General features: G+C 42.2%; 1 protein-coding gene across 7 annotated transcripts in view; it reads right to left on the bottom strand.

Moving 5' to 3' along the window:
• The window catches only part of ULK4 (unc-51 like kinase 4), a 988030-nt gene that overhangs the window by 551716 nt on the left and 408624 nt on the right, over positions 1-27690 (bottom strand). For all 7 annotated transcript variants that reach the window (XM_073678125.1, XM_073678126.1, XM_073678132.1 and 4 more), the window contains one exon: positions 17633-17760. In XM_073678125.1, the coding sequence (XP_073534226.1) occupies positions 17633-17760 (128 nt within the window). The remainder of the gene's footprint in view (positions 1-17632; positions 17761-27690) is intronic.

Below are 27690 nucleotides of genomic sequence, written 5' to 3'. Positions count from 1 at the left end.
GAGGCGGAACCTCTGAGCTACTATACAAGGGGGCGGTCCTTGTAAGGGAGCGGGTGGCGACCAGGGAAGACGGGCAGGCAGTCACAGCAGGTGACCGGGACAGTCTCTGAGTGAACGGGCAGGAGGTCACGGCAAGTGACCGGGGCAGTCTCTGGATGAACGGGCAGGAGGTCACAGCAAGTGACCGGGGCAGTCTCTGAAAGAACGGGCAGGAGGTCACGGCAAGTGACCGGGGTAGTCTCTGGAAGAACGGGCAGGAGGTCACGGCAAGTGACCGGGGCAGTCTCTGGGTAAAGGGTAGGTACGACCTGTGATGGCAGAGCCTCCAGGTAGGCTAGCAGGCAGATGGTAGATGTGTGCTCCCAGGTGAGCAAGAAGGAGTCTCTGGAATGGCAGGTGGTCACAGCACGTGACGGCGGAACCTCCAGGTAGGCTAGCAGGCAGGTAGCAGGTGTGCGCTCCCAGGTGAGCGGGCAGGAGTCTCTGGAATGGTAGGTGGTCACAGCACGTGACGGCGGAGCCTCCAGGTAGGCTAGCAGGCAGGTAGCAGATGTGCGCTCCCAGGTGAGCGGGCAAGCTGGTCCATAGACAGACTGACAGGAGTTGGAGGGCAGACCGTCGGACCTCAGGCTAGCAGGCAGGTAGCGGAAGAGCGCTCCCAGGTGAGCGGGCAAGCTGGTCCTTAGACAGACTGACAGGAGTCGGTAGGCAGACCGTCGGACCTCAGGCTAGCAGGCAGGTAAGCGGAATATCAGGCAGGAATCAGACAGTAAACTGGCAGGAATCTGGCAGGTAACTGGCAAAGGGACCTGAGGGCTGAAGCAGAGTAGTGAACAGTGCAACAACATTGCTCGGGCACCTCCATTTTGGAGGAGGTGCCTTAAATATGGTGAAGTCCTCCGGCCATTGGCCGGGGACTCCTTAGGACGGCGCGCGCGGCCCCTTTAAGAGGGAGGGAGCGCGCGCGCGCCCTAAGCACAGTGGCCGGGAAGGAGCGCGCGCTGCCAGCAGAGCGGGAGGACGACGCCGGGCTCAGAGCAGATGGGTGAGGGGAACAGCGTCCCTGCCTAGCAGAGGGCAGGGACGCCAGCGCTACATCCACAAGGCCATCTGTCTGAGGATGGTACACTTAAGTCCTCAGCTGGGAGATTTGCAGGGCCTTGCATAACTCCCTCATCACCTTACCCATAAAGGGTGTTCCCTGGTAGGTCAGGATCTCCTTTGGTAAACTTGTCCGGGAAAAAACGTGGAACAATTTGTGGGCTATACTCTTTGCAGAGGAGTTTCTCAGGGGATTGCTTCAGGATAGTATGTGGCATAGTCCAGGATGACCAACATAGCAGATTTAACCAGGGGACCGACCAAGTCCATAGCAATTCTCTCTAACGGCACTTCAATAATGGGTAATGGCACGAAAGTGGGAGGTGGGGACGGCTAACTGGCAAGTAGGGCAGGACCTGTAATACTTTAATATTTCCCGGTGACATCTGGACACATAGAACCTCTGCATGATTCATTCCTGCGTTTTTTCCACTCCCAGATGGCCACCCAAGACATGTGAATGGGCCGTATCCAACACCCTCCGTTTATAGGGGCCCGGCACTATTAACTCTTCCACAAGCTCCTCCCTCACTTTCGTGAGCCGGTACAACAACTCCCCACTCAGCATAAAATAGGGAAATCTTGTTTCAGCTCCTGGCTTCTGTGCAATCCCATTTATGACTGTGACATTGTTAAAGGCTTCTCTGAGAGTTAGGTCCCTATGTTGTGCGGTCCCAAAATTTTCACTGGTCACCCCTAACTCCGGAATGTCAGACTCAGGGAACACTACCTCCTCATCCTCCACCAGAACACAAAAGGGAAACTCATCCGACTCCGGGTGTGGTGATACCTCTTCAGAGTTAACTGGTTTCTTAACCGAGCCAGCAAACCCTGAACCCTTCAGCCACAGATCCGAAAACAAACAAAAATACCTAAGGGATCACCAAAGCATCAATGTTAGAGTGGCGGCGGATTTAACAATTGAGTAATGGTTGTTCTTATTCACATCCTCTGTAATGCAAAATTTTAAAACTTTCAGAAAACCCAAATAATGGGCATCACTAATGTTTGTGGTATTTTTGGCTCATGCAACAAATTTAAATCAGGCAGATCTGGAGATATTGTCTATATTGTTGGAGTTATTATAGTAGGTTTTACTGGTATTATTGGTATTGTGAGCATATTGTCAGTATAAATAGTATTGTTGGAATTGTCTGTACGGCCGTTATTGCTGGTATTGTCTGTATTGTCAGTACTGTATACTGTTAGTATTATAAGTACTGTCTGTTCTGCTGGTATTGTCAGTATTTTCTGTACTGTCGGTATTGTCAGTGCTGTCAGTACTGTTTGCATTGTTGGTATTGTCAGCACTGTCTGTATTACTGGTATTGTCAGCACTGTCTGTATTGTTGGTAACATCAGTACTGTCTGTATTGTTGGTATTAGCAGTACTGTCTGTATTATTAGTATTGTCAGTACTGTCTGTGTTATTGGTATCATCAGTACTGTCTGTATTGCTGGAATTGTCAGTGTTGGTTTGTACCATTGGTATTGTCAGTACTGTCTATATTATTGGTATCACCAGTACTGTCTGTATAATTGGTATCGTCAGTACTGTCTGCATGGATGGAATTGTCAGTGTTGTTTGTACCATTGGTATTGTTAGTACTGACTGTATTGCTGGTATTATCGGCATTTTTTCAACACTCTTTTTTTTAATCTAAAATTTAGGCAACATCCCTTTGGCTCCGTTTCGGGGGAAAAAAAATCTCAACACGACTGCCAAATGTGAATGAAACATAACATTCAACTAAAAACGTGTTGCGGATGCCCCAAGACAGTGAAATGATAACTCCATTCCGTTTGGCCTAATGCTTAAGCTGTCTATGGGAGTGGGAGGAAGGGGGGGGGGCAAAAATCTGAATTTAGCACTAGCTGCAGGAAAACCTGGACTGGCTTCGCCTTAAAGATTGGACCTCTTCTCATATCTGCATTATCATTTTCATTTAAAGGGAAGTCAAGACGCTTGTTCTCACTTGTTTGACTTGATCTGTCACACCGTGGATGGACACCAGACGGTATGTCGACTTTTGATCATGTGTTCCATAGTTGTGACAGCCTCTCACATACATATGAGCAGAGTCATAAAATTGCCATTAGTGCCTGTAGTATTTTCCTGAATACAGAAGTGGCCACAGAAAAAAATCATTTTACCTTCATTCACGAAAGGCTTGGAGACAAAACAGTGTTTCAGGTTACTCTGACTAGGCCAATTTTTTCAAGCTTGAAATACAATTATCTACTTAATAACAAATTGCTGTACCTGACAAGCTGAAAACCCACAGACTGGGACATCCATTCACACCACGTCAATACATTTTATCACTGAGCCTTAAAACATAACTGACAGTTTTCAGAACAGTATATTTATCACTAGGGTTTTTTACAAAGAAAAGCTAAGTGGTTATGGTATAAGTGTGAAAAAGCAGCATGAGCAGCTCCATGACGGCTCACTCAAAATTCAGCTCCATATTCTCATGTTGCTATAGGAATTACATTTTCAGTAGAATACAAGAAGTGACTGACATGAACAAAATTACATTATGGGACTCGCATGTATGAGGACAATTTATAAATAATGGGCCAAATTTTTTGCCTTAATTCATATTTTTAGCAGCACTAAAATATGAGATAAACGGCACAAATTAAAGCTGCGCTCTGTTAAACGCTATGGTATGAAGACACTTAATATATGAAATTGGAATTGCATTACTGCTATAGAAAATAAGCAAAAAAATGAAAGGTACTTAGCGCATAAATTAGCCAGTTCATGTGTGCCCAATAGCCAACGGCAAGGCGACCTTCTCTGCTGGGACCTTAACCTAATATGATTCCTATCCAGAGCTAAAAGCCTACAATCATACGGGCAGGCAGAATCAAGCTTTGTTTAACACCGCCATAGGCTGATGGGGGAGAGTGCTCAGTCAGTTATATTTGACTTTCTGTTTGGAAGTGATGATCAGTCTTTTGATATTTATAATACACACCTTCTGACTAAGCAATTCACCCATCAGCCTATAGCCCGGGAGAGGAATCATGTTAGGTTAGAGTCCCAGTAGAGAGGGTCGCCTTCTCGTTGGCTATTGGGCTCACATGAATTGACCAATTTATGCTCTAAGTATCTTAATTTTCTAACTTATTTTCTAGAGCAGTAATGCAGTTCCAATTTCATATACTCAATGTCTGCATACTATAGCGTTTAAAAGAGTGCAGCTTTAAATTGTTAGTTACATATAGGGTATGTGCACACGTTGAGTAAAATTTCTGCACCATTTTTGCATCTCTTGGCAGGAAAAACGCAGCTGTAAAAACGCGCGTTTTTGGTGCGTTATTCCCTGCATTTTTGACTGATTTGAATGAAGTCAAGGGTTAAAAATGCAGGGCAGAAACGCACAAAGAATTGACATGCCGCAGATTATTTTCTGCACCAAATCTGCAAGTCAAAAATAAGCAATGTGTCTTTGACTTTCCGTTTAGAAGTGACGGTCAGTCTTTTGAGAGATATACACTGCTCAAAAAAATAAAGGGAACACTTAAACAACAGAATTTAACTCCAAGTAAATCAAACTTCTGTGAAATCAAACTGTCCACTTAGGAAGCAACACTGATTGACAATCAATTTCACATGCTGTTGTGCAAATGGAATAGACAATAGATGGAAATCATTGCCAATTATCAAGACACACTCAATAAAGGAGTAGTTCTGCAGGTGGGGACCACAGACCACATCTCAGTACCAATGCTTTCTGGCTCAGGTAGTGCAGGTAGTGCAGCTCATCCAGGATGGCACATCAATGCGAGCTGTGGCAAGAAAGCTTGCTGTGTCTGTCAGCGTAGTTTCCAGAGGCTGATGGCGCTACCAGGAGACTGGCCAGTACACCAGGAGACGTGGAGGGGGCCCTAGGAGGGCAACAACCCAGCAGCAGGACCGCTACCTCCGCCTTTGTGCAAGGAGGAACAGGAGGAGCACTGCCAGAGCCAAGCAAAATGACCTCCATCAGGCCATAAACGTGCATGTGTCTGCACAAATGGTTAGAAACCGACTCCATGAGGGTGGTATGAGGGCCCGACGTCCACAGATGGGGGTTGTGCTCACAGCCCAACACCGTGCAGGACGCTTGGCATTTGCCACAGAACACCTGGATCGGCAAAGTCGCCACTGGCGCCCTGTGCTCTTGACTGATAAAAGCAGGTTCACAATGCGCACATGTGACAGAGTCTGGAGATGCCATGGAGAGCAATCTGCTGCCTGCAACATCCTTCAGCATGACAAATTTGGCAGTGGGTCAGTAATGGTGTGCGGGCGCATTTCTTTGGAGTGCCGCACAGCCCTCCATGTGCTCACCAGAGGTAGCCTGACTGCCATTAGGTACCGAGATGAGATCCTCAGACCCCTTGTGAGACCATGTGCTGGTGCGGTTGGCCCTGGGTTCCTCCTAATGCAGGACAATGCCAGACCTCATGTGGCTGGAGTGTGTCAGCAGTTCCTGCAAGATGAAGGCATTGAAGCTAAGGACTGGCCCGCCCGTAACCCCAGACCTGAATCCGATTGAGCACATCAGGGACATCATGTCTCACTCCATCCACCAACGTCACGTTGCACAACAGACTGTCCATGAGTTGGCGGATGCTTTAGTCCAGGTCTGGGAGGAGATCCCACAGGAGACCATCCGCAACCTCATCAGGAGTATGCCCAGGCGCTGTAGGGAGGTCATACAGGCACGTGGAGGCCACACACAATACTGAGCCTCATTTTGACTTGTTTTAAGGACAGTAGCAGTGGTTTCATAGCAGCTATTTTACTATGAAGGCCTGCTGCACAAAGTCTCCTCTTAACAGTTGTTGTAGAGATGTGTCTGCTGCTAGAACTCTGAGTGGCATTGACCTGGTCTCTAATCTGAGCTGCTGTTAACCTGCGAGTTCTGAGGCTGGTGACTTGGATAAACTTATCCTCAGAAGCAGAGGTGACTCTTGGTCTTCCTTTCCTGGGGCGGTCCTCATGTGAGCCAGTTTCTTTGTAGCGCTTGATGGTTTTTGCAACTGCACTTGGGGACACTTTCAAAGTTTGCCCAATTTTTCAGACTGACTGACCTTCATTTCTTAAAGTAATGATGGCCACCCGTTTTTCTTTACTTAGCTGCTTTTTTCTTGCCATAATACAAATTCTAACAGTCTATTCAGTAGGACTATCAGCTGTGTATCCACCTGACTTCTGCACAACACAACCGATGGTCCCAACCCCATTTATAAGGCAAGAAATCCCACTTATTAAACCTGACAGGGCACACCTGTGAAGTGAAAACCATTTCCGGTGACTACCTCTTGAAGCTCATTAAGAGAATGCCAAGAGTGTGCAAAGCAGTCATCAAAGCAAAAGGTGGCTACTTTGAAGAACCTAGAATATAAGACATATTTTCAGTTGTTTCACACTTTTTGTTAAGTATATAATTCCACATGTGTTAATTCATAGTTTTGATGCCTTCAGTGTGAATGTACTATTTTCATAGTCATGAAAATACAGAAAAATCTTTAAATGAGAAGGTGTGTCCAAACTTTTGGTCTGTACTGTATATTAACAAACTGAACGAGGGAGTGAAAAAAAAAACACAGGGAGAAATAAAGGAATATAAGTAATACTTCAATTTAGTACATGCAGATATCTATGTAAAGTGCATTAGAAGGGTTTTCCTGGACTAACATATTGATGACCTACTCATAGGATAAAGCCATCAATATCAGATTGTTGGGGGTGCCAAGTGGCAGACCACCACCAACTAGCAGTAATCTGCGGTACGTGGATGTTATGGACATTTACTTGTATAGGAGTTGAGCTGCAGTTCACGGAGGTGGCCTCTAAACCGTGTTCTGAGTTGGGCTGTAATGGCTCCATACACTGTTTACATCTATATGGCACAGATGACAGCTGATTAGTGGGGGTGCTGGACCCTCTATGATCTGATGTTAAAGACCTGTGCTACATATAGGAAATCAGTTTGTTGATCCCTGACAATCATTTTAAACAATATGATATATTAACGAAGTACCATCGAAGCCTGTTTTCACCTTCCGGACAAATTTTTCAATTATGACCTGCGTCACTTTTTGTGATAACTCTAGAATGCTTCCACATATCCCAGTGATTCTGAGACTGTCTTTTTTGTGACACATTGTACTCCATATTAGTAGTAAATTTAGTTTGATATGATTTGCGATTATTTATGAAAAAATTAGAAATTTAATGAAAATTTTGAAAAATTTTAATACCAATAAAAATATTTTTTAAGTAACAGTTTCCACGTGTCTATTTTATATCAGCATAATTTTTTAAACATTTTTTTTGTTAGAAATGTAGAAGGGTTTAAAGTTTAACACCAACAAAATTTACAAAACCTATTAGTGACCACTTCACATTTGAAGCGTCTTTTGGGGGTCTATATGTAAAAGAAAATGCCCAAAAGTGACCCCATTTTAAAAACTGCACCCTTCAAGGTATACAATACCATATTTAGGAAGATTGGTAACTCTTTAGGAGCTTCACGAGAATTAAAACAAAGCAGAAACAAAAAAGTGAAAAATTAGTTAATTTCCACAAAAATGTTGCTATAGACCCAACATTTTCATTTCCTGTTTTTTTACAATGATAACAGGAGAAAATGGAGCATACAATTTGTTGTGTAATTTCTCCTGATCACGGTGATGTCCCATATGTGGGGGAAAAACAACTGTTTGGGCACATGGCAGGGCTCAGAAGGGAAGGAGCGATATTTGCATTTTGGAGCGCAATTTTAGCTGGAATAGATTATGGACCCCGTGTTGCATTTGCTGAGCCCCAGAGATGCTAAGACAGCAGAAACCCCAACAAGTGACCCAATTTTGGAAACTACACTCCTCAAAGAATTAATCTACAAATGTAGTGAGAAGCTCGAACCCACAGGTGATTCACAAAATTGTATAACATTGAGCTTTGAAAATGAAAAATTCCTTTTTTTTTTTACACAAAAAAGTTGTTTTAGACCCAAATTTTAAATTTTCACAAGAGTAATAGGAGAAAATGAACCACACAATTTTTTGGTGCAATTTCTCCCGAGTACACAGATACTCAATATGTGGTTGAAAACTATTGTTTGGGTGCACAGCAGGACTCGGAAGGAAAGGAGCACCATTTTGGCTGGAAAAGATTGCAGACACTATCATGCATTTAAAGAGCCTCTGACATGATAAAACAGCAGAAACTCGCCACAAGTGACCCCATTTTGGAAACTATACCACACAAAGAATTCATCTAGGTGGCAATGAGCATCTTAAACCCACAAGTGAAAACTAAAAATCACAATTTTTTTTTCATAATGTTGCTTTAGCCCCAAATTTTTCATTTTCACAAGAGTAGCAGTAGAAATTGGACTACACAATTTGGTGTGCAATTTCTGCTGAGTATGACGATACCTCATATGTGATGTAAAACTACAGTTTGGGCGCACGGCATGTCTCGGGAGGGAAGGAGCACCATTTGACTTTTGGAGCGCAAAAATGTCTGCAATATATAGCGGATGCCATGTCGCGTTTGCAAAGCCCCTTACATACCAAAACAGTAGAAAGCTCCCAGTGACCTCATTTTGGAAACTACACCTCTTGATGAATTCACATTGGAGTGTAGTGAGCATTCTGAACCCTTATGTGATTCACAGAATTGTGTAACATTGGGCTGTGAAAATGAAAAACTGCAATTTTTTGCACTAAAATTTTGCTTTGGCCCTAAGTTTTAAATTTTCAAAAGGGATAATAGGAGAAAACAGATGTTACAATTTGTTATACAATTTCTTCTGAGTACGCTAATACCCCAATATGTGGCTGAAAATTACTTTTTGAGACACAGTGCAAAGCCGAGAAGGGAAAAAGCATCATATTGGAGTTAAAATTTTGCTGGAATAGTTTGCATGTGCCACGTCACAATGGCAGAGCCCCTGAGGAGCCAGAACACCAGAAACCACTCAAAAGTGACCCCATTTTATAAAGTACACCCCTCAATGAATTCATCTAGGGGTGCAGTGATCATATTGACACCACAGGTGAGTCACAGAATTTTATACCATTGAGCGGTGTAGAAAAAAAATTTAAATTTTTACACAAAAATTTTGTTTTAGCCCTAGATTTTATATTCAATCTGTTTTATTAAACATCAATTAAGAATTAATTATTAATCATTTTACATTTTGCAAATCAAGAAAGATATATTGTATTCAATTTTGAAGAAAATATAACAAAATAGAATTATAGAAAAATGTCCAAAGTTCAAATGGGGTCACTTTTTCAAATAATTCAAATGGTAGTATATTGAACAATATAATATTTGTAAGGTAACCGCCTATAAGAGAATCATATATGTTGAGGAAAATTCTATATTGTATCTGAAAAGCCATATAAGAAGAAAAAAGAAAAGAATGGAGAAAAGAGAGAAGAAAAGAAAAGGCAAAGGGTCAAGGGGGAGATCCTTATGCCTTTGTGACTAATTATGAACACAATCACATGTATCTGTTGAAACTATTAGAATAGGGTATGAAAATTAGCCCTAGATATTACATTTTCACAACAGAAAAAGGGTAAAAATTGCAGCACAATTTGTCACACAATTTCTGCTGAATATGGCAATACCCAGGGCCGGCGTCAGCACCCGGCGCACCCGGGCAAATGCCGGGGCCCTGAGCAGGCAGAGGGGCCCACTGGCGGTCGCGCACCCCACTGGGCTATGGGCGGAGGAGAGCGGTGTCAGCGCCCGCCCTTCTCCACCGCTTGCTCAGGGCCCCGGCAGCTGGATACTTACCTCTCCCTGTGCCTCCGCAGATCAGCTGTCTTCCTGCTCTGCGCTCCCTGTGACGTCTCAGGTCAGAGGGCGCGGTGACGTCTTTACACCGCGCCCTCCCCTGAGCCGTCACAGGGAGCGCTGAGCGGGAAGACGCCGACAACGCTGGAGTTCGGACCCGAGCAGCGGGCAGCAGGTAGCAGAAGGGAGGTGAGTATTTGATTTTTTTTTTTTAAATGTATGGAGGCATGGGGCAGTATAAAGAGAAGGGGGGGGGGGCATCCTGCATGGGGCATTATAAAGAGAGGGGGGGACATCCTGCATGGGGCATTATAAAGAGGGGGGGGGCATCCTGCATGGGGCATTATAAAGAGGGGGGGTGACATCCTGCATGGGGCATTATAAGGTGGGGAACAGCCTGCATGGGGCATTATAAGGGGGGGGGCAGCCTGTATGGGGCATTATGTGGGGGGTAACAGCCTGCATGGAGCATTAAAAGGGGGGGGCTGTATGGGGCATTATGTGGGGGGTAACAGCCTGCATGGAGCATTATAAGGGGGGGGACAGCCTGTATGGGGCATTATTTGGGGGGTAACAGCATGCATGCAGCATTATATGGGGGCCAGTATCCTGTATGGAGCGTTATAAGGGGACTGGTATCCTGTATGGAGCGTTATATGGGGGCCAGTATCCTGTATGGAGTTTTATAAGGGGACCAGTATCCTGTATGGAGCGTTATATGGGGGCCAGTATCCTGTATGGAGCTTTATAAGGGGACCAGTATCCTGTATGGAGCGTTATATGGGGGCCAGTATTCTGTATGGAGCCTTATATGGGGGCCAGTATTCCGTATGGAGCCTTATATGGAGGCCAGTATTCCGTATGGGGCCTTATATGGGGGCCAGTATTCCGTATGGGGCCTTATATGGGGGCCAGTATTCCGTATGGAGCCTTATATGGGGGCCAGTATTCCGTATGGAGCCTTATATGGGGGCCAATATTCCGTATGGAGCCTTATATGGGGGCCAGCATTCCGTATGGAGCCTTATATGGGGGCCAGTATTCCGTATGGAGCCTTATATGGGGGCCAGTATTCCGTATGGAGCCTTATATGGGGGCCAGTATTCCATATGGAGCCTTATATGGGGGCCAGTATTCCGTATGGGGCTTTATATGGGGGCCAGTATTCCGTATGGAGCCTTATATGGGGGCCAGTATTCCGTATGGAGCCTTATATGGGGGCCAGTATTCTGTATGGAGCCTTATATGGGGGCCAGTATTCCGCATGGAGCCTGATATGGGGGTCAGTATTGAGCATGGAGCCTTATATGGGGGCCAGTAATCCGTATGGGGCCTTATATGGGGGCCAGTATTCCTTATGGGGCCTTATATGGGGGCCAGTATTCCGTATGGGGCCTTATATGGGGGCCAGTATTCCGTATGAAGCGTTATATGGGGGCCAGTATTCCGTATGGAGCCTTATATGGGGGCCAGTATTCTGTGTGGAGCGATTCACCGGTTTCTGAGCTATTGTGGAATTTACAATAGATATCACTCATGTAATGTAAGAAGTGAAAACTTTGCATTGTACTATATATATATATATATATATATATATATATATATTTATATTTATATTTCTCCGCCGTATCTCTGCATCATGAATCATGGTATGTGTTAAAGGGGCCCACTGAGACTCTTTCGTCCGGGGCCCAGAAAAACCTGGAGCCGGCCCTGGCAATACCCATTATGTGTATCTACAGTACTGCTTAGCCACACGGCGAGACTCGGGAGGGACAGAGCGCTATTTTACTCTTGAAGCACAGATTTTCGTGGAATAGTTTGTGGATTCCAATTTCAGAACCACTGAGAAGAGCAGAATCCCTTCTCAAGTGACACAATTTTGGAAATTACACCCCTCTGCGAATTAATCTACAGGTGTAGTGACAATTTTGACTCCATGGCTATTTTCCAGAAACAAGCAACAATGGATGTTGCGAAGTGAAAATTGCAAATCTGGTATTGTAGTGCCTGTACAATGTGCCCAGCTTGTGCTACTGGAGACACGCACTCTGTAAATTACGTGAGCTCTCCTCACTACAATGCTGATAAATATGAGGTTGCTTATTGCGGATTAGGCACAATGTGGGGCTCAGAAGGGAGGATATAATTTTTATTTGGGAGTACAGAATATGCTGGATTTATTTTTGGGGGATTTTCCAGAGCCTTTGTGCCATCAGTAATGTGGAAACCCCTATGTCTCCGTTAACAAATGGCGGACCTGAGTGAGGACTTGTTTTTTTTTTGTGGATTGAGATGAAGCTTTAATTGGGAATATTTTATATAACTTTTTGGATCACATTTATCCTGTGCTCTCTGCTGAGTACTTACATGGGGGTATCCATCTAACTCGCCGAATGACACGATTCAGATGAAACCCCCCAAGAGATCCATTCACTATAAGCAGGCAGCAGAGTTACTCTGGACTCCCCTGGCCTCTGTTCAGTGGTGTCGGTATTCTCAGAGGTGCACAAAACTGTGGTCAGCTGAGCTTTTATGCACGCTTAAAAAGGGAGACACCGCCATATCATAGGCGAGACAGAGTCCAAAGTAACTACAGCCAGGGCTGTGGAGTTGGAGTCGGAGTCGTGGAGTAGGTGCTCATTTTGGTGGAGTCGGTATAAAATGGACCGATTCCGACTCCTAAAATATATAATAAATTGGGTGCAGTAGATCAATGCAATTTGTGGGGAATATTTTTTCATAGGAATTTGGGAAACTCGGTGGGGCAGCACTTATTTAATGATTGAGCGATTGCTTGAACTAAAACCGTTTCTTATAGATATGGCGAACCCTCAGGTAACCCTAAATGAAGGTCAATGGACACAGGTGGCTGAATGGAAGGAATTGCTTAATCACCCATTTACCGTGACTAAAAAATTACAAGCTGAGGATCTAACTCCTGACATTTTCATAAGGGAGTGGAAGAATTTGCTATTTTGCCTGTCCCAAAGAGGAGGTTTAATTGCAGATGGCATTTCTGATTCAATGAAACGGAGAGAGACACAGCTATTGGAAAATAAATTTTTTCTGGCAGCTGTTTATGTGGACCCAAGTCATCGTATACTGCTTGATGATCAACAGCTTACTAAAGGAAAAGAAGCTCTGACTGAGGTAGCAGTTAGGATGAGTGGCCTACAGGAGGACTGCCAGGAGCAAGAGGACTTGGGTCCTGACAGTGCTACTGCTGCCATATCTTCATCCTCATCAGATGAGGACTTTGACAAGTATTTGGATGACATGGAGCAGGCAAAGCGTTGCCGCAAGGAAAAAGATTTCACTCCGTCTCCTATAGCAAGTAGATTGACCATATTTCAGCAAAATGTTTCACTTGCTCTCAAAGAAATAGAAAAATTCAACCGTTCCTTTATACCCGGAAATTGTTAGAGATGTTGCCCATGTGGTTACGGCTTTGCCTCCAACCCAAGTTAGTGTAGAGAGGTTGAAGCTCATCAAGAGAATGCCTAGAGTGTGCAAAGCAGTCATCAAAGCAAAAGGTGGCTACTTTGAAGAACCTAGAATATAAGACATATTTTCAGTTGTTTCACACTTTTTTGTTAAGTATATAATTCCACATGTGTTAATTCATAGTTTTGATGCCTTCAGTGTGAATGTACAATTTTCATAGTCATGAAAATACAGAAAAATCTTTAAATGAGAAGGTGTGTCCAAACTTTTGGTCTGTACTGTATATATATATAATCGATATTACATAGTGTATTAAATATTTACAATTTATTACAGTTTTTTGTGTTCTAAAGTTGTATTCCAATAAATATATATTATATTCTATCTAAATATCTTGATTATTGTATCATAAAAATGATTAAATGTCTGATGTTCACATTGTACTACAATACATTTTTCACTTAAATATAAGCAATATCGGAGTCGGTATAAGGGAAATTGAGGAGTCGGAGTTTGGCTTACCGACTCCACAGCCCTGACTACAGCTGCCTCATTATATGGACTGTTCTGTTGGGTTTAGTGATGAGCGAGTATGTTCTGTTAACCCTTTCGGTGAGTATGCTCGGGCGAGTACCGAGTATCTTCGCGTGCTCGGTGATATGTTTGAATCACTCCCGTGTGCATGATTTGCGACTGTTTGACAGCTTTAATACATGTGAAGAATGCTTGTTTCTTAACGGATGCGTGTAGGGGATGGCATGTGGCATCAGAGCAACAGTCCAACTATCTAGGTTGGATTACATCCATCTACTTCTTGGAGTACTGCCCCACCAAGGGCACATGACACTTTATTGATAATTTGGTGGAAGGAACCTAATATTGAACAGTGGTCCGCACAGTGGAATATGGTTTCCAAGCTCTGCACAAGGCACTTTACTGAGGGGTCATCACTACTCCCATGAGAAAAGTACCATGAATTATGAAAACTATTTCTATATGAATCTTTTTAAATTAACTTACAGAGTATGTGCTCCTGATGAGCCGACTGCTTGGGAGAAACGCATCGAGTCTTGCATACTCTGTACTATGTATACAATGTGTATACATACTATGTATTATCTGTGTGAGATATTTTGATACATATTTATCTGTATCACTATTTAGATTTCTTCTATTTAATATATTGTGATTTGTTTTGTTTTTGTTTTTTTCATATTTTAAGGCATACCAATAAACATGTAATATTTAATCTATGTATTATCAGTGATAGTTATAATTTATATAGGTTTGAGACTGCATGGTCTACTTTCGTTGAAGAGATATATAATTTTTCAAAGGCTGATCGGGGACGTACATGCTCGTTTCTGTTTGCTGGGGAGCGATAGAAGTGTTTCAGTTGAAGATATTCAAAATTCTGGCGCATTGTGGGAGATTTATCTTGTAGAATGGTTGCGAGTGGGAGAAGGGATCCCTGATGAGCAATTTGGCGAAGATGAATGTTTTTTTTTGGAACTATTTAAAAATGCATCAGAGGAGGCACATGGGCATCACCATATTTTAAGAGCTTTACATTTTCTATATTTCTTCTGACAGTCATTTGAGGGCTTGCTTTTTGCAGGATGAGTTGTAGTTTTTATTGTTACCATTTTCAGGCACATAGGTTTTTTGATCGCTTTCTATTTTGATTTTTGGGTGGCAGAATGAACAAAAAACAGCAATTCATTAGTTTTTGGATTTTTTATGCTGTTCACTGTTTAATTCTATCCTATCTCTTTTATCATTCTTCAGTTCAGTACGACTACAGCGATACCACATTTATATCTTTTTTTTATGTTTTGCTGCTGCTTTTACATAATTGAAACAATTGTATAGAAAAAAAATAATTGTTTTTCCATCACCATCTACTGAGAGCTATAGCTTTTTCATTTCTCCGCTGGCTTTGCTGAGTGGGGGCTTGTTTTTTGAGGGACGAGATCATGTTTTAATATACACCATTTCATTTACATTCTACTTTTTTATCATACTTTATGCCACTTTTTTTTCTAATTTTTTTTATTGCAATAATATATGTATTTATTGACATAATATTTTTTTCGCCTTTATTTTGTGGTTTTTTTTTTTTACTTTTTTTTTTTTTTACTGTACTTAGTCCCTTTATGAAACTTTAACTTTTATTAATCTGATCACTGATCTAATGCACTGAAATGCACATGCAGTGTTACACTGACAAAACGCCTTTTAGACCATTGTGGCATTGTCTAACAGGCCAATGTAGCTGACAGATCAGGTTGTCATTATTTGACCTCCTGCTGTCATGGCAACCATCAGGCCCTCGTGATTGTGTCAGGTGAGAGAGGGAGCCCCCTCTGATCTGCACCCCTCAGACACATGTGAGGTCTGAAAATGAATCTGGCGGAACCAGATGGTGTTGAAGGGATCCTTGGAGTTTCGCACTTATGCAGTGAGCTCAGACATGCTCATATTTATGTTTATTGTAGTCTGTGCAAGGCTCTTTAAAAATTTTCATCTGATAATTTCATCATGGTTTTAGTCGGCCTTTATAGTATTTTGAAAACAGATCTGTCATTAGTTTTTACAATACAAACTGCATACATAACAGATGCCTTAAACCAGACAAGTCATTTGTACCTAATTAATCCATGTTAATCCTTTTTGAAATTGTAAACAATCTCTGCCCACCTAGTCTAACAGCTCCTCAGTGGTCGCCCTTTCTGCTACTGCTGAAATCTCACACTGCTCAGTACAAGTTGCAGCCAGGGCTGTGGAGTCAATAAGCCAAACCACCGACTCTAACTCCTCAACTTCACAGACTCCACGATTCCGACTCCACAGCATGGCCTCACTACTGAGAGTGTACATAAAGTGCAGCACAGATTCACCTCAATTACATAGTTACATAGTTTATAAGGCCGAAAAAAGACAAGCGTCCATCCAGTTCAGCCTATTTCTTGTGCACTGCAGCTATTCCGCAGCGTTGATCCAGGGGAAGGCAAAAAAAAACAAAAACATGCGGTATAGGCCAATTTACATCATTGAGGAAAAATTCACTTCCCGACACCAATCTGGCAGTCAGATTAAATCCCTGGATTAATTAACTAAGCATAAGTTGTAATGTAATGATGTAATTAAAAGCCGAGATCCTTAGATCAGGAACAGAACACACATTTATAGGACATTTCATAACTTTTCCAAATGCTTATGAAAATATTTACAGCACATCCTGCATTGTATTACTGTACCCAATGTATTAGATATTTTAGGAGTCGGTCCATTTTATACCGACTCCAACTCCAACTTAACCAAATGGACACCGACTCCACAGCCCTGGTTGCAGCTGTAACTATCATCCCATTCAGATGTCTGACTAACTATGAAAGGCCCCCATTACTATATGAGCCCCAGAGCATCTATATAGGCTCCCTCAATAGCAAATATACCTATGCCAATTCCCTTTTACAACACATTTCTTTCCTGTTAATTAGGAAAACCAAATAAGACCAACCAAAAACTTGAAATATCATTATAATTCACAGAGCTTATATAGTGTCCTAGATATGGTTTTCTATTGCAAAAGCCAACACTAATAGAAATAATTAATGGGCAACCAACATAAAATGATGCCAAAAGCTTGCTGACTCTGCATACATTTTCTAGGTTAGACAATCCATTCCTCACAACAAATTATAGTCCATATGACTATACCTATGAACAGACTGTCAGCTAGAGTGATTATTAATGAAATCACCATCTCAACTGTAGACACCAAGATCACTTCTGACAAGATACCTGATATACCATAATTTATCTTGACAGTATCTAAGCTTAATGAAAACCAAAATGCCACAAAAATAAGTAAAACTGAAAATAAATAACACAATGCAGTTACAAGAGAGCAGAAAGTAAATGATCTGATTTACCAATTTCTAACATGATGGATATATTATTATTGATGTATAAGAGTTAGTCTTATTATTGCAGGACTATAAAAAAAAAAAGACAAATTCCCTTTAATTATGACAAGGCACGCTGGCTGGATAATCCTTGGGGAAGGATCGAGTCATTGGGCTTCTAGGTAGAGTCTTACATGAATCGTATATGGAAGAAAACTAATTCCACTTCATAAGAATGCATGAGATTTAAAATTTCAGAATTTTATTCTGATACTTTAAGAGGAGCATTTTTCACTAGATCTCTTATACATTCTTACTGCTAACGTAAAGCACAAAACAAAATTGACAGATTTACCTGCTTTGGCAGCAAAGAAGTAACATCTCTTTGTTGCTAATTAAAACTTGTAAGATGACCAGAAAAGCTTTTGCTCTTATTGCTGTCGAAGGGCTTTCCAGAACACGAACTATTTTAGTAACAAAGTCCTGAAAAAGAAATGAAAAAAAACCAGATGAGTGTGAAATCATACAATAAGAAAGAAACATTAAAGCAAAGTAAAAAGTTGAAGAATAATCACGATACCAGTTTAAAACAGGTGATTATCCACAAGTAAAAAATAACTATGAAAAAAAAATTATACGTAGATTACAATGTTAGTAATTTCAGTAAAAAAAGAAGAAAATGACAACAACATGGTTGACAATTTTTGTTTCTGTTTAGTAACAGCAGAGAACCACAGGTGGTAATGCTAGAGGAGCACATTCATATAGATCAGAGTTCCCCAAACTTCAGTCCTCACGGCTCACAACACGTCCTGTTTTCAGGATTTCCTTAGTATTGCACAGGTGATGGAATTCTTATTAAGGCATCAGAAATTGCCACAGGTTTTCGCACCATTGCAATAATAAGGAAATCCAGAAAACATGATGTATAGGGGGCAGTGAGGACAGGGTTCAGGTAACACTCATATACACTGCTCAAAAAAATAAAGGGAACACTTAAACAACAGAATATAACTCCAAGTAAATCAAACTTCTGTGACATCAAACTGTCCACTTAGGAAGCAATACTGATTGACAATCAATTTCACATGCTGTTGTGCAAATAGAATAGACAATAAATGGAAATTATTGGCAATTATCAACACACACTCAATAAAGGAGTGGTTCTGCAGGTGGGGACCACAGACCACATGTCAGTACCAATGCTTTCTGGCTGATGATTTGGTCATTTTTGAATGTTGGTTGTGCTTTCACACATGGTACCATGAGACAGACTCTACAACCCACAGAAGTTGCTCAGGTAGTGCAGCTCATCCAGGATGGCACATCAATGCGAGCTGTGGCAAGAAGGTTTTCTGTGTCTGTCAGCGTAGTGTCCAGAGGCTGGAAGTGCTACCAGGAGACAGGCCAGTACACCAGGAGACGTGGAGGGGGCCGTAGGAGGGCAACAACCCAGCAGCAGGACCGCTACCTCCGCCTTTGTGCAAGGACGAACAGGAGGAGCACTGCCAGAGCCCTGAAAAATGACCTCCAGCAGGCCACAAATGTGCATGTGTCTGCACAAACAGTTAGAAACCGACTCCATGAGGGTGGTATGAGGGCCCGACGTCCACAGATGGGGGTTGTGCTCACAGCCCAGCACCATGCAGGACGCTTTACATTTGCCACAGAACACCAGGATTGGCAAAGTCGTCATTGGCGCCCTGTGCTCTTCACAGATGAAGGCAGGTTCACACTGAGCACATGTGACAGAATCTGGAGACGCCGTGGAGAGCAATCTGCTGCCTGCAACATCCTTCAGCATGACCGGTTTGGCAGTGGGTCAGTAATGGTGTAGGGTGGCATTTCTTTGGAGGGGCAAACAGCCCTCCTTGTGCTCGCCAGAGGTAGCCTGACTGCCATTAGGTACCGAGATGAGATCCTCAGACCCCTTGTGAGACCATATGCTTGTGCGGTTGGCCCTGGGTTCCTCCTAATGCAGGACAATGCCAGACCTCATGTGGCTGGAGTGTGTCAGCAGTTCCTGCAAGATGAAGGCATTGAAGCTATGGAATGGCCCACCCGTTCCCCAGACCTGAATCAGATTGAGCACATCTGGAACATCATGTCTCGCTCCATCCGCCAACGTCACGTTGCACCACAGACTGTCCAGGAGTTGGCGGATGCTTTAGTCCAGGTCTGGGAAGAGATCCCACAGGAGACCATCTGCAACCTCATCAGGAGCATGCCCAGGCGTTGTAGGGAGGTCATACAGGCACGTGGAGGCCACACACAATACTGAGCCTCATTTTGACTCGTTTTGAGGACATTACATCAAAGTTGGATCAGCCTGTAGTGTGTTTTTCCACTTTAATTTTGGGGGTGACTCCAAATCCAGGCCTCCATTGGTTAATAAATTTTATTTCCATTGATGATTTTTGTGTGATTTTGTCGTCAGCACATTCAACTTTGGGTGTGTTATTCGAGTGTTCCCTTTATTTTTTTGAGCAGTGTAGATGAAAGGCAGAAGCCACATATTCATATGCACCTCCTACAAGAAAGTGGTTTCCCAACTTACCAAGTTATCACCTATCCACAGGATACAGTGACTGACAAAAGTATTCACCCCCCTTGGCATTTTTCGTGTTTTGCTACCTCACAACCTAAAAATTTTTTTGAGGGTTTGCATCAGTTCATGTAAAGAACATGCCTACAACTGTGAACATTTGTTTTTCTTTTTAGTGCGAAGTAAACAACAAATAGGACAAAATAACTGAAAACTTCAGTGTGCATAACTATTCAGGCCCCCTAAAGTCAGTACTTTGTAGAGCCTCCTTTTGTGGCAATTACAGCTGCAAGTCGCTTTGGATAAGTCTCTATGAGCTTTCCACATCTTGTCACCGGTATTATTGCCCATTCCTCAAGGCAAAACTGCTCCAGCTCCTTCAAGTTAGATGGTTTCCTCTGGTGAACAGCAATCTTCAACTTTGACCACAGATTCTCAACTGGATTAAGGTCTGGGCTTTGACTAGGCTACTGCAAAACATTTACACGTTTCCCCTTAAACCACTTGAGTGTTGCTTTATCAGTATTCTTTGGGTCATTGTCTTGTTGGAAGGTGAACATCCATCCCAGTCTAAAATCACTGACAGACTGAGACAGGTTTTGCTCAAGAATATCCTTGTATTTCACACCATCCATCTTCCCTTTGTCTCGGACCATTTTCTCTGCCCCTGCTGCCAAATAACAGCATGATGCTGTCACCACTATGTTTCACTGTGACGGTGTTCTTTGGGGTGATGAGCGGTGTTGGTTTTGCACCAGACATAGCATTTACCTTGGTGGCCAAAAAGTTAAATTTTGGTCTCATCTGACCACAGCACCTTCCTCCATACATTTGGGGAGTCTCCCACGTCTTTTGGCAAACTCAAAACGAGCCTTACAATTTTTGAGTGTAAGTAAAGGCTTTTTTTCTGTCCACTCTTACATAAAGGCCACCTCTATGGAGTGCACGGCTTATTGTGGTCATATGGACAGATACTCCACTGTCTGCTTGAGAACTCTGCAGCTCCTTCAGGGTTACGTTTGGTGTCTGTGCTGCCTCTCTGATTAATGCCCTCCTTGCCCGGGCTGAGAGTTTTGGTGGGTAGCCCTTTCTTGGCAGGTTTCTTGTGGTACCATGTTCTTTCCATTTGATGATAATGGATTTGATGGTGCTCCGGCGGATCCTCAGAGATTGGGATATTTTTTAATAACCCAACCCTGACTTTTACTTCTCAATAACTTTGTCCCTGGAGATCTCCTTGGTCTTCATGGTGTTGTTTTGTTAGTGGTGTTGCCACATCCATGGCCTTTCAGAAAAGGTGTGCATATACTGACAGACCTTGCAACACTTAGATTGCACAAAGGTGGACTTTCTGTCACTAAGCATATGACTTATGAAAGTAATTGCTTATACCAGAAATTTTTAGGGACTTCATAGCAAAAGGGGTGAATACATATAGACATGCCTATTCTTAGTTATTTGATCCCATACATTTAATTTATGCCTGTGTTTTTCTCACTTCACTTCACCAATTTAGATTATTTAGTGCTGATGCATCACACAAATCTTAGAATCGCTGGGCATCTCAACACTGGGACCCCCAAAAATCCTGATAAAGGGGATCAAAAGTGCCAGCTCTTAATGAAGCAGTGGCCACGCATGTGCACCTCCATTGTTTTCTTCATTTGCTGCCAAAGAATATGTTAAAAAAAAGCTGCTGCCAGACACCTCTGGTGGCAGCATATCTCCTGTGAAAATGTGAATCCAGCCTTAGCTAAGATAGCAGACAGGATTTGGCCATAGATTGCAGTGTATCCTTTAAGTTGGTACTTTTATAATCGATAAAAATTTCAGGAAAATGACTTGTAAGACGATGATAAAAATATTACATCTATGATAAAATAATACTCTTATACTTGCCAGTAGGTGTTCAAAGACATATTCTTTGGATAGGTCTGAATATCAAATCGGTGAGGGCCTGATGCCTGGCAACCCCACTGATCAGCTGTTACCAGCTCTGGTGGCGACCGGTTATAATCAGTGTACAGAGCAAGAACAGCACAGCTCTGCTTAGTGGCCACTCCTTGGTACTACAGCTCAGTTTGTATTAAAGTTCATGGCAGCTGTTCAATTTTTTTGTGGAAGTCAAGGGACCAAAAACAGTGATTATGCATTTTTATCTTTTCTTTATGTTTACATAAGGAATAAATATTATATTTTATTTTAAATTAGACTTCAGACGCAAGGATAGCCTGTACCAACCTAGCAATAGTCTCCTAAGCCACTTTCTGCCTCATTGTCAAGCTCATATCAACACACTTTGCGGTGAGCAGGAACTAGCATCTAGGTATGTAGAATCTGTAGAAAGCGTAACATGTACATTATCTTTGTTATGCCTTTCCCTTAAAAGCTCATGTTCTCTCCTTCATCCTAACTCACAAACAGGGCATCATTATTGAATACCAAGTTTCTGATAATGTCAAAGTATATAGCCCAGTGGCCCTAGTCACTTTTTCTTCCTACGAGCCACAATATCGACCAATATCTTATGTATTTTATACATCATTTTTATCCTCTTATTGCACATTTTTCCATTTTTATGCAGGATACAGCGAGGCCATTTAATGTTGGTTCGGTAAATTGGGGTGTCTGTCCTTGTGGGGTGCACTTATATGGTGCTGATCAGCCCGCCTGATCTAATAGTATGGGCAGCATCAATAGCCAGACACTGTGCATCACAGGTATCTCTGTGTGACTGGCGTCCTATACTGCCTCCGCCTTCATCATGGGGGTCTGCAGCATCCTGCTAGTGCACTGATATTGTAACCCCTTGTTGGTGAGTAAGGGGTGTTTTTTTTACTTTATGTCCTTTTTCAGGGAATTGCTTTTTCTGATCCAAACCATTACAGCAAGAGTCAGGTCGTATATTAATAGTAGCCTTTAATTTGCGGAAATGACCCACTTACCATGACATAATTGTATGACATGGGGAGTTAAGGGAGTTGATGGATTGAAATGCTTTTCTATGTTAAATTCTAGTCTGAAGATGTCACTTCCGAAAATGAAATGACCAAGCGAAAATTGAGCAAGAAACAAACAGCCTTCAAGAAAAAAAGGTAGAACTTCTAATTCAGCTCTGGACACTATTACATATATTATAATTAGGAATGAATAAAAGACACATAAAAGAAATGCATTTACCCATTTTCTCAACTTTTTTAAACATTAATTCTATATGTAAATTAAAAAAATGGAATTAAGAGATAAATTTATGCAAGAAAGCAAAAAGTTGAAGCTTACAATTGGCGATATGTAATCAATGCAAATCTAAAATATTCCCATCTTGTCTGTATGTTAAGAATTACTATAAAAATCCTATTTTCATACAGTGCTGTGAATATTTACTATAAATTGTAAAGAACTTTTTTGTCAAATGTATTAGTTAAGAGCCTTCTGTGCTATAAAGGCTTTAAAGGGTAAGCCATTATGTCCAACGTCGTTTTATATCCAAGCAATATATTTAATGTCTGGCATGACCAGAAGGGACAATTTTCAGCAAGTTCAAGAAAACCACTCTAATCTATTTTCTGGAAACAATACAAATACAATTTATGGTTTTCTTTTCTATTAGTTTTTCTTAAGCAATCTAATAGTACAATGCATTATAGCCCTTGTGAATGAAAGAGTTATGGCTTAGGTGCATATTGTAGTGACAGGTTTGTGACCAAACAGTTTAAGTCAGATTATTGCCTTACTTACAAGAGACGTAATATCTAAGATTTTTTTTTTATTTGGGGATAAGGGTGGAGAAGGTAGAAAAACTAAAAAAGTAAATCAATAAATAAAAAAGTTATACGCAGAGAAGCTCAATAAATAGTCTCATATTGTAGCACAACTGTCCATTTTACTGTTGGAGAGACAAGGTTGGCATAATTCCATACTGTCAAAAATTGGATATCCTCTATACTAAGCTGTGTGCATGATAAAATAAATGGAATAGGAAAGAAAAAACGTTCACACACTGAAGTCCGGACAGAAAGACAGACCTTGTAATAATGCTGAGGGCCTTTTATTTAGAGGACTCATATGGTGGATTTGTTATGTTGGTATTTTAATCTCTAATAAAGTACAATGGTAAAACAATCCTGACAATGACAACATCACATGGAAGACATAGAGGTAGATGTGCAGCTAATGGTTCATTCTCTGCTCCGAGTGACACCACTATACAGGGTCGGGTTATCTAGGCCCTTGGACGAAAGAGCCCCAGTCTGCCTTTCATCATTTTTTATAGCTATTGCAAACCTTCAACGAGCTATACATTTTTAACATTTTAAATCAATACAGTTGTATCAGGGATTTTTTTGGAGGGGAAGGGGGAGGGAGTACAAGCTGTAGTTTTTATCATTACTATTTTGGGGTTCCTACAACTTTCTGATCTCTTTTTCTTCTCATTTTAGGGTACGAAGTGAACAAAAAACTGAAATTCTGCTATTTCTGCCCCGGAACTTGATTTAACCCCTTCACCCCCAAAGCCTGTTTTCAAACTTCTTGACCAGGCAAAATGTAACAATTCTAACCAGTGTCACTTTATGAAGTAATAACTCTGGAACGCTTCAGACTGTCCCAGTGATTCTGAGGAGATTGTTTTTTCGTGATATGTTGTACGTCATGTTAGTGGTAAATTTTTGGTCGATATCTTTTGCCATTATTTGTGCAAAAATCTGAATTCTAGCAAAATGTTTTAAAACTTCACAATTTTCAAACTTTTCTTCAAATTATTTTTAGTAATTTTTAAGGGAAGGGTTACAATATACTCATAAGGAAATATACATAGAAATAATATATGTAACAAGAAAAATGGGAGGATAAGGGAAGGGATAAACAGAATGTAGAAAGGAGGGACATAGGAACAGAAATAGAAAAATATCCATAAAAGGTCAACTGAACCAATTGCACCTTACAATACAATATTTGCAGAGAAAAGAACATTAGTCTATTCAATCATAAAATTAATGGTATAGATTCCCGTTATACAAATTTTGATCATATGTTTTGAGTTTAAGGACATCTATTTATGAGGATATATCGAGTTCCATATGGACCATTTCAAGTCATATGTTGAAAGTGTGTTATTTCTGATTGCATATGTATATTCAAACATATTATTGTTCATAATTCTGTCTATAACTTCTGTAATTGAAGGAATAAATGTTTGTTTCCATTTAGACAACAATAACAGCTTTGTTACCAAGAAAGACTAGATTACTTACCGGTAATCGTGTTTTATGGAGTCCACTACAGCACCCACTGGAGAGAGGGGATCCGCCCATAGGGACAGGAAACCTACAGATAAAAAGGGGCGGTCCCCCTCGCCTCCTCAGTTTGTTTTACAGAGCATGAGAGGAACTGCTAAGTTAACATAATCTTCATAATCAACAATTACTATACATATAAACACAACTACCACTAATAGTGAATCACACTCAAGGTACACCAGAAGTCCGTGTAAAGTAAGGGAGGGAAGGGAGTGGGTGCTGTCGTGGACTCCATAAAACACGATAACCGGTAAGTAATCTAGTCTTTTCTTATCGCCACAACAGCACCCACTTGAGAGATTTTCAGAGAACCATCACTTGGGAGGGACCATCGTTTTGAGGACAGATCTCCCGAAAACAAAGTCAGAGTCAGAGGACAAGTCAAGTCTATAGTGGTTGTAAAAAGTGGATGGTGAAGACCATGTAGCTGCCTTACATATCAAGTCAATTGGGAGGTCTGCCTTCTCAGCCCAGGAGGAAACTATGGCCCGTGCTGAATGGGCCCTCATGCCCTCTGGGGAACTTTCACCGAGTAGGCCAGACATATGGCATCCCTGATCCATTGAGACAAGGTGCTCTTTGTAACTACAGACCCCTTCCTGTGGCCCTGAAAGGACACGAACAGAGCCCTACTCTGCCTCCAGGACTGGGTTCTATCTATGTAATGTAGGACTGACCTCCTAACGTCTAAAGTGTGAAACTTGTGTTCTTCAGGAGTAGAAGGGTCGGAAAAAAAGGAAGGAAGAAAGATTTCCTGACTTCTATGAAACCTGGTAGCAACTTTAGGAAGGTAGGATGGATCAGGTTTCAGGACTTTCCTATCTGGAAAGACCGACAGAAAAGGAGGATCAATAGACAAAGCCTGAATATCGCTAACTCTTCTGGCTGAAGTTAGCACCACTAGCAGAGCAGTTTTTAAAGATAGACATCTTAGGCTGACTCCAAAGGCTCAAATGGTGGACCTATGAGGGCCTCAAGGACAGGATTTAAGTCCCAGGGAGGTAAAAGAGCTATGTGGACAGGGGTGCTACGTTCACATGCTGCGATGAAGATGGAGAGACCCATCTATCACCCGCAATATTATAGCTGTATAATGCCCCTAGAGCTGATGTGTGAACCTTCAGGGTGCTAACTGAAAGACCCAGCTCTCGACCCTTCTGAAGAAACTGCTAGTATTGGCACCTCATTGGAGAAAGGGGCAGCATGAAATTCTAGGAATTTCCTCCACACTCTACTGTATAATCTGGTTGTGGAGTCTTACCTACTTTGGAGTAGGGTGTTGATCAGGTTGTCTGAAAACCCTCTTAACTTTAATAACTGCCTCTCAAGTTCCACGCCGTCAAGTGGAGACCCCTCAGGATGACGGAATGTACCCTGAGATAGCAGGCCCGGACCTGATGGTAGGATCCAGGGGTCTGACACCAACACGGTTATGAGCCATGAAAACCATGGTCTTCTGGGCCAAAAGGGAGCGATGAGGATTACCCTCGCTCCTTCCTCCCTGATGTTCCTGATAACTACTGGAAGCAGGTTCATCAGTGGAAACGCATAAGCGAGATGAAAGTCCCAAGGAGTCTGGAGAGAGTCGACCATCTCCGGATGGTCTGGCATGTTTAGGGAGGCAAACCTCTTGACCTCTCTGTTGGCCCTGGTAGCAAACAGGTCTATATCGGGAAGACCCCACAACTTCACTATTTTCCTGAAGATCAGGTGACAGAGGACCCACTCTCCTTGGTGGAGAGTATGGCGACTTAGGAAGTCCGCTCTGGTATTGTCCACGCCTCTGATGTGAAGGGCTGAGAGAGAAGACGGGATTCTACCAACCCGAGGTTCTCCACCGTAGTAGACATCAGAGTCCTTGATCGAGTTCCGCCTTGTCGATTGACGTATGCGACGTGGCGTTGTCATACAGAATTCTGACGTGAGACCCTCGCAGCTGTGGGAGAAAGTGATGCAATGCCTGTTTGATGGCTTTTAATTCTCTCAAGTTTGAGGAGTTCTCTGCTTCTGTTAATGACCATCGACCTTGGGCTAGGTTGGTCCCCAAATGGGCCCCCCATCCTACAGGGCTAGCATGTGTCACTACTACTCTAGAGGGCTTAACTACCCACGGAACCCCCCTGGAAAGATTATTCAGATCCAACCACCAGGACAGGGATCTGACCACTTCTAAGGATAGAGTCAGGCAGCCATTAAGTAGGCCCTGTAACAGTTCTTCTGCACAGAGGACTTCCTGTTGTAAACACCTAGTATGAAATTGGGCCCACTGAACTGCTGGGATACAAGATGTTAGGGACCCTAGCAGGGACATAGCGTTTCTTAAGGATATGTGAGGTTGTTCTATAGCTCCTCTAACTTTATTCATGATAAGCAATTTTTTCTCTTCTGGTAGGAGACACTGCTAACTTACGGAATTTAGATGCAGACCCAGAAATGACTGAAGAGACCGTGGGACCAGTCTGTATTTTTCCAGGTTGATTATCCACCCCAGAGTCAGCAAGGATGAAATTGTGTTAGCCAGGCGATCTCTGCATTGTGCGACAGAGCGTCCTACCACCAAAAAGTCATCCA

The sequence above is a fragment of the Phyllobates terribilis genome, unplaced genomic scaffold (genome assembly GCF_046119375.1).
Source record: "Phyllobates terribilis strain yellow unplaced genomic scaffold, ASM4611937v1 Scaffold_4__5_contigs__length_816908805, whole genome shotgun sequence".
NCBI classification, from domain to species: Eukaryota; Metazoa; Chordata; class Amphibia; order Anura; family Dendrobatidae; genus Phyllobates; species Phyllobates terribilis.
This window is presented reverse-complemented; position numbering and strand designations above follow the sequence as displayed.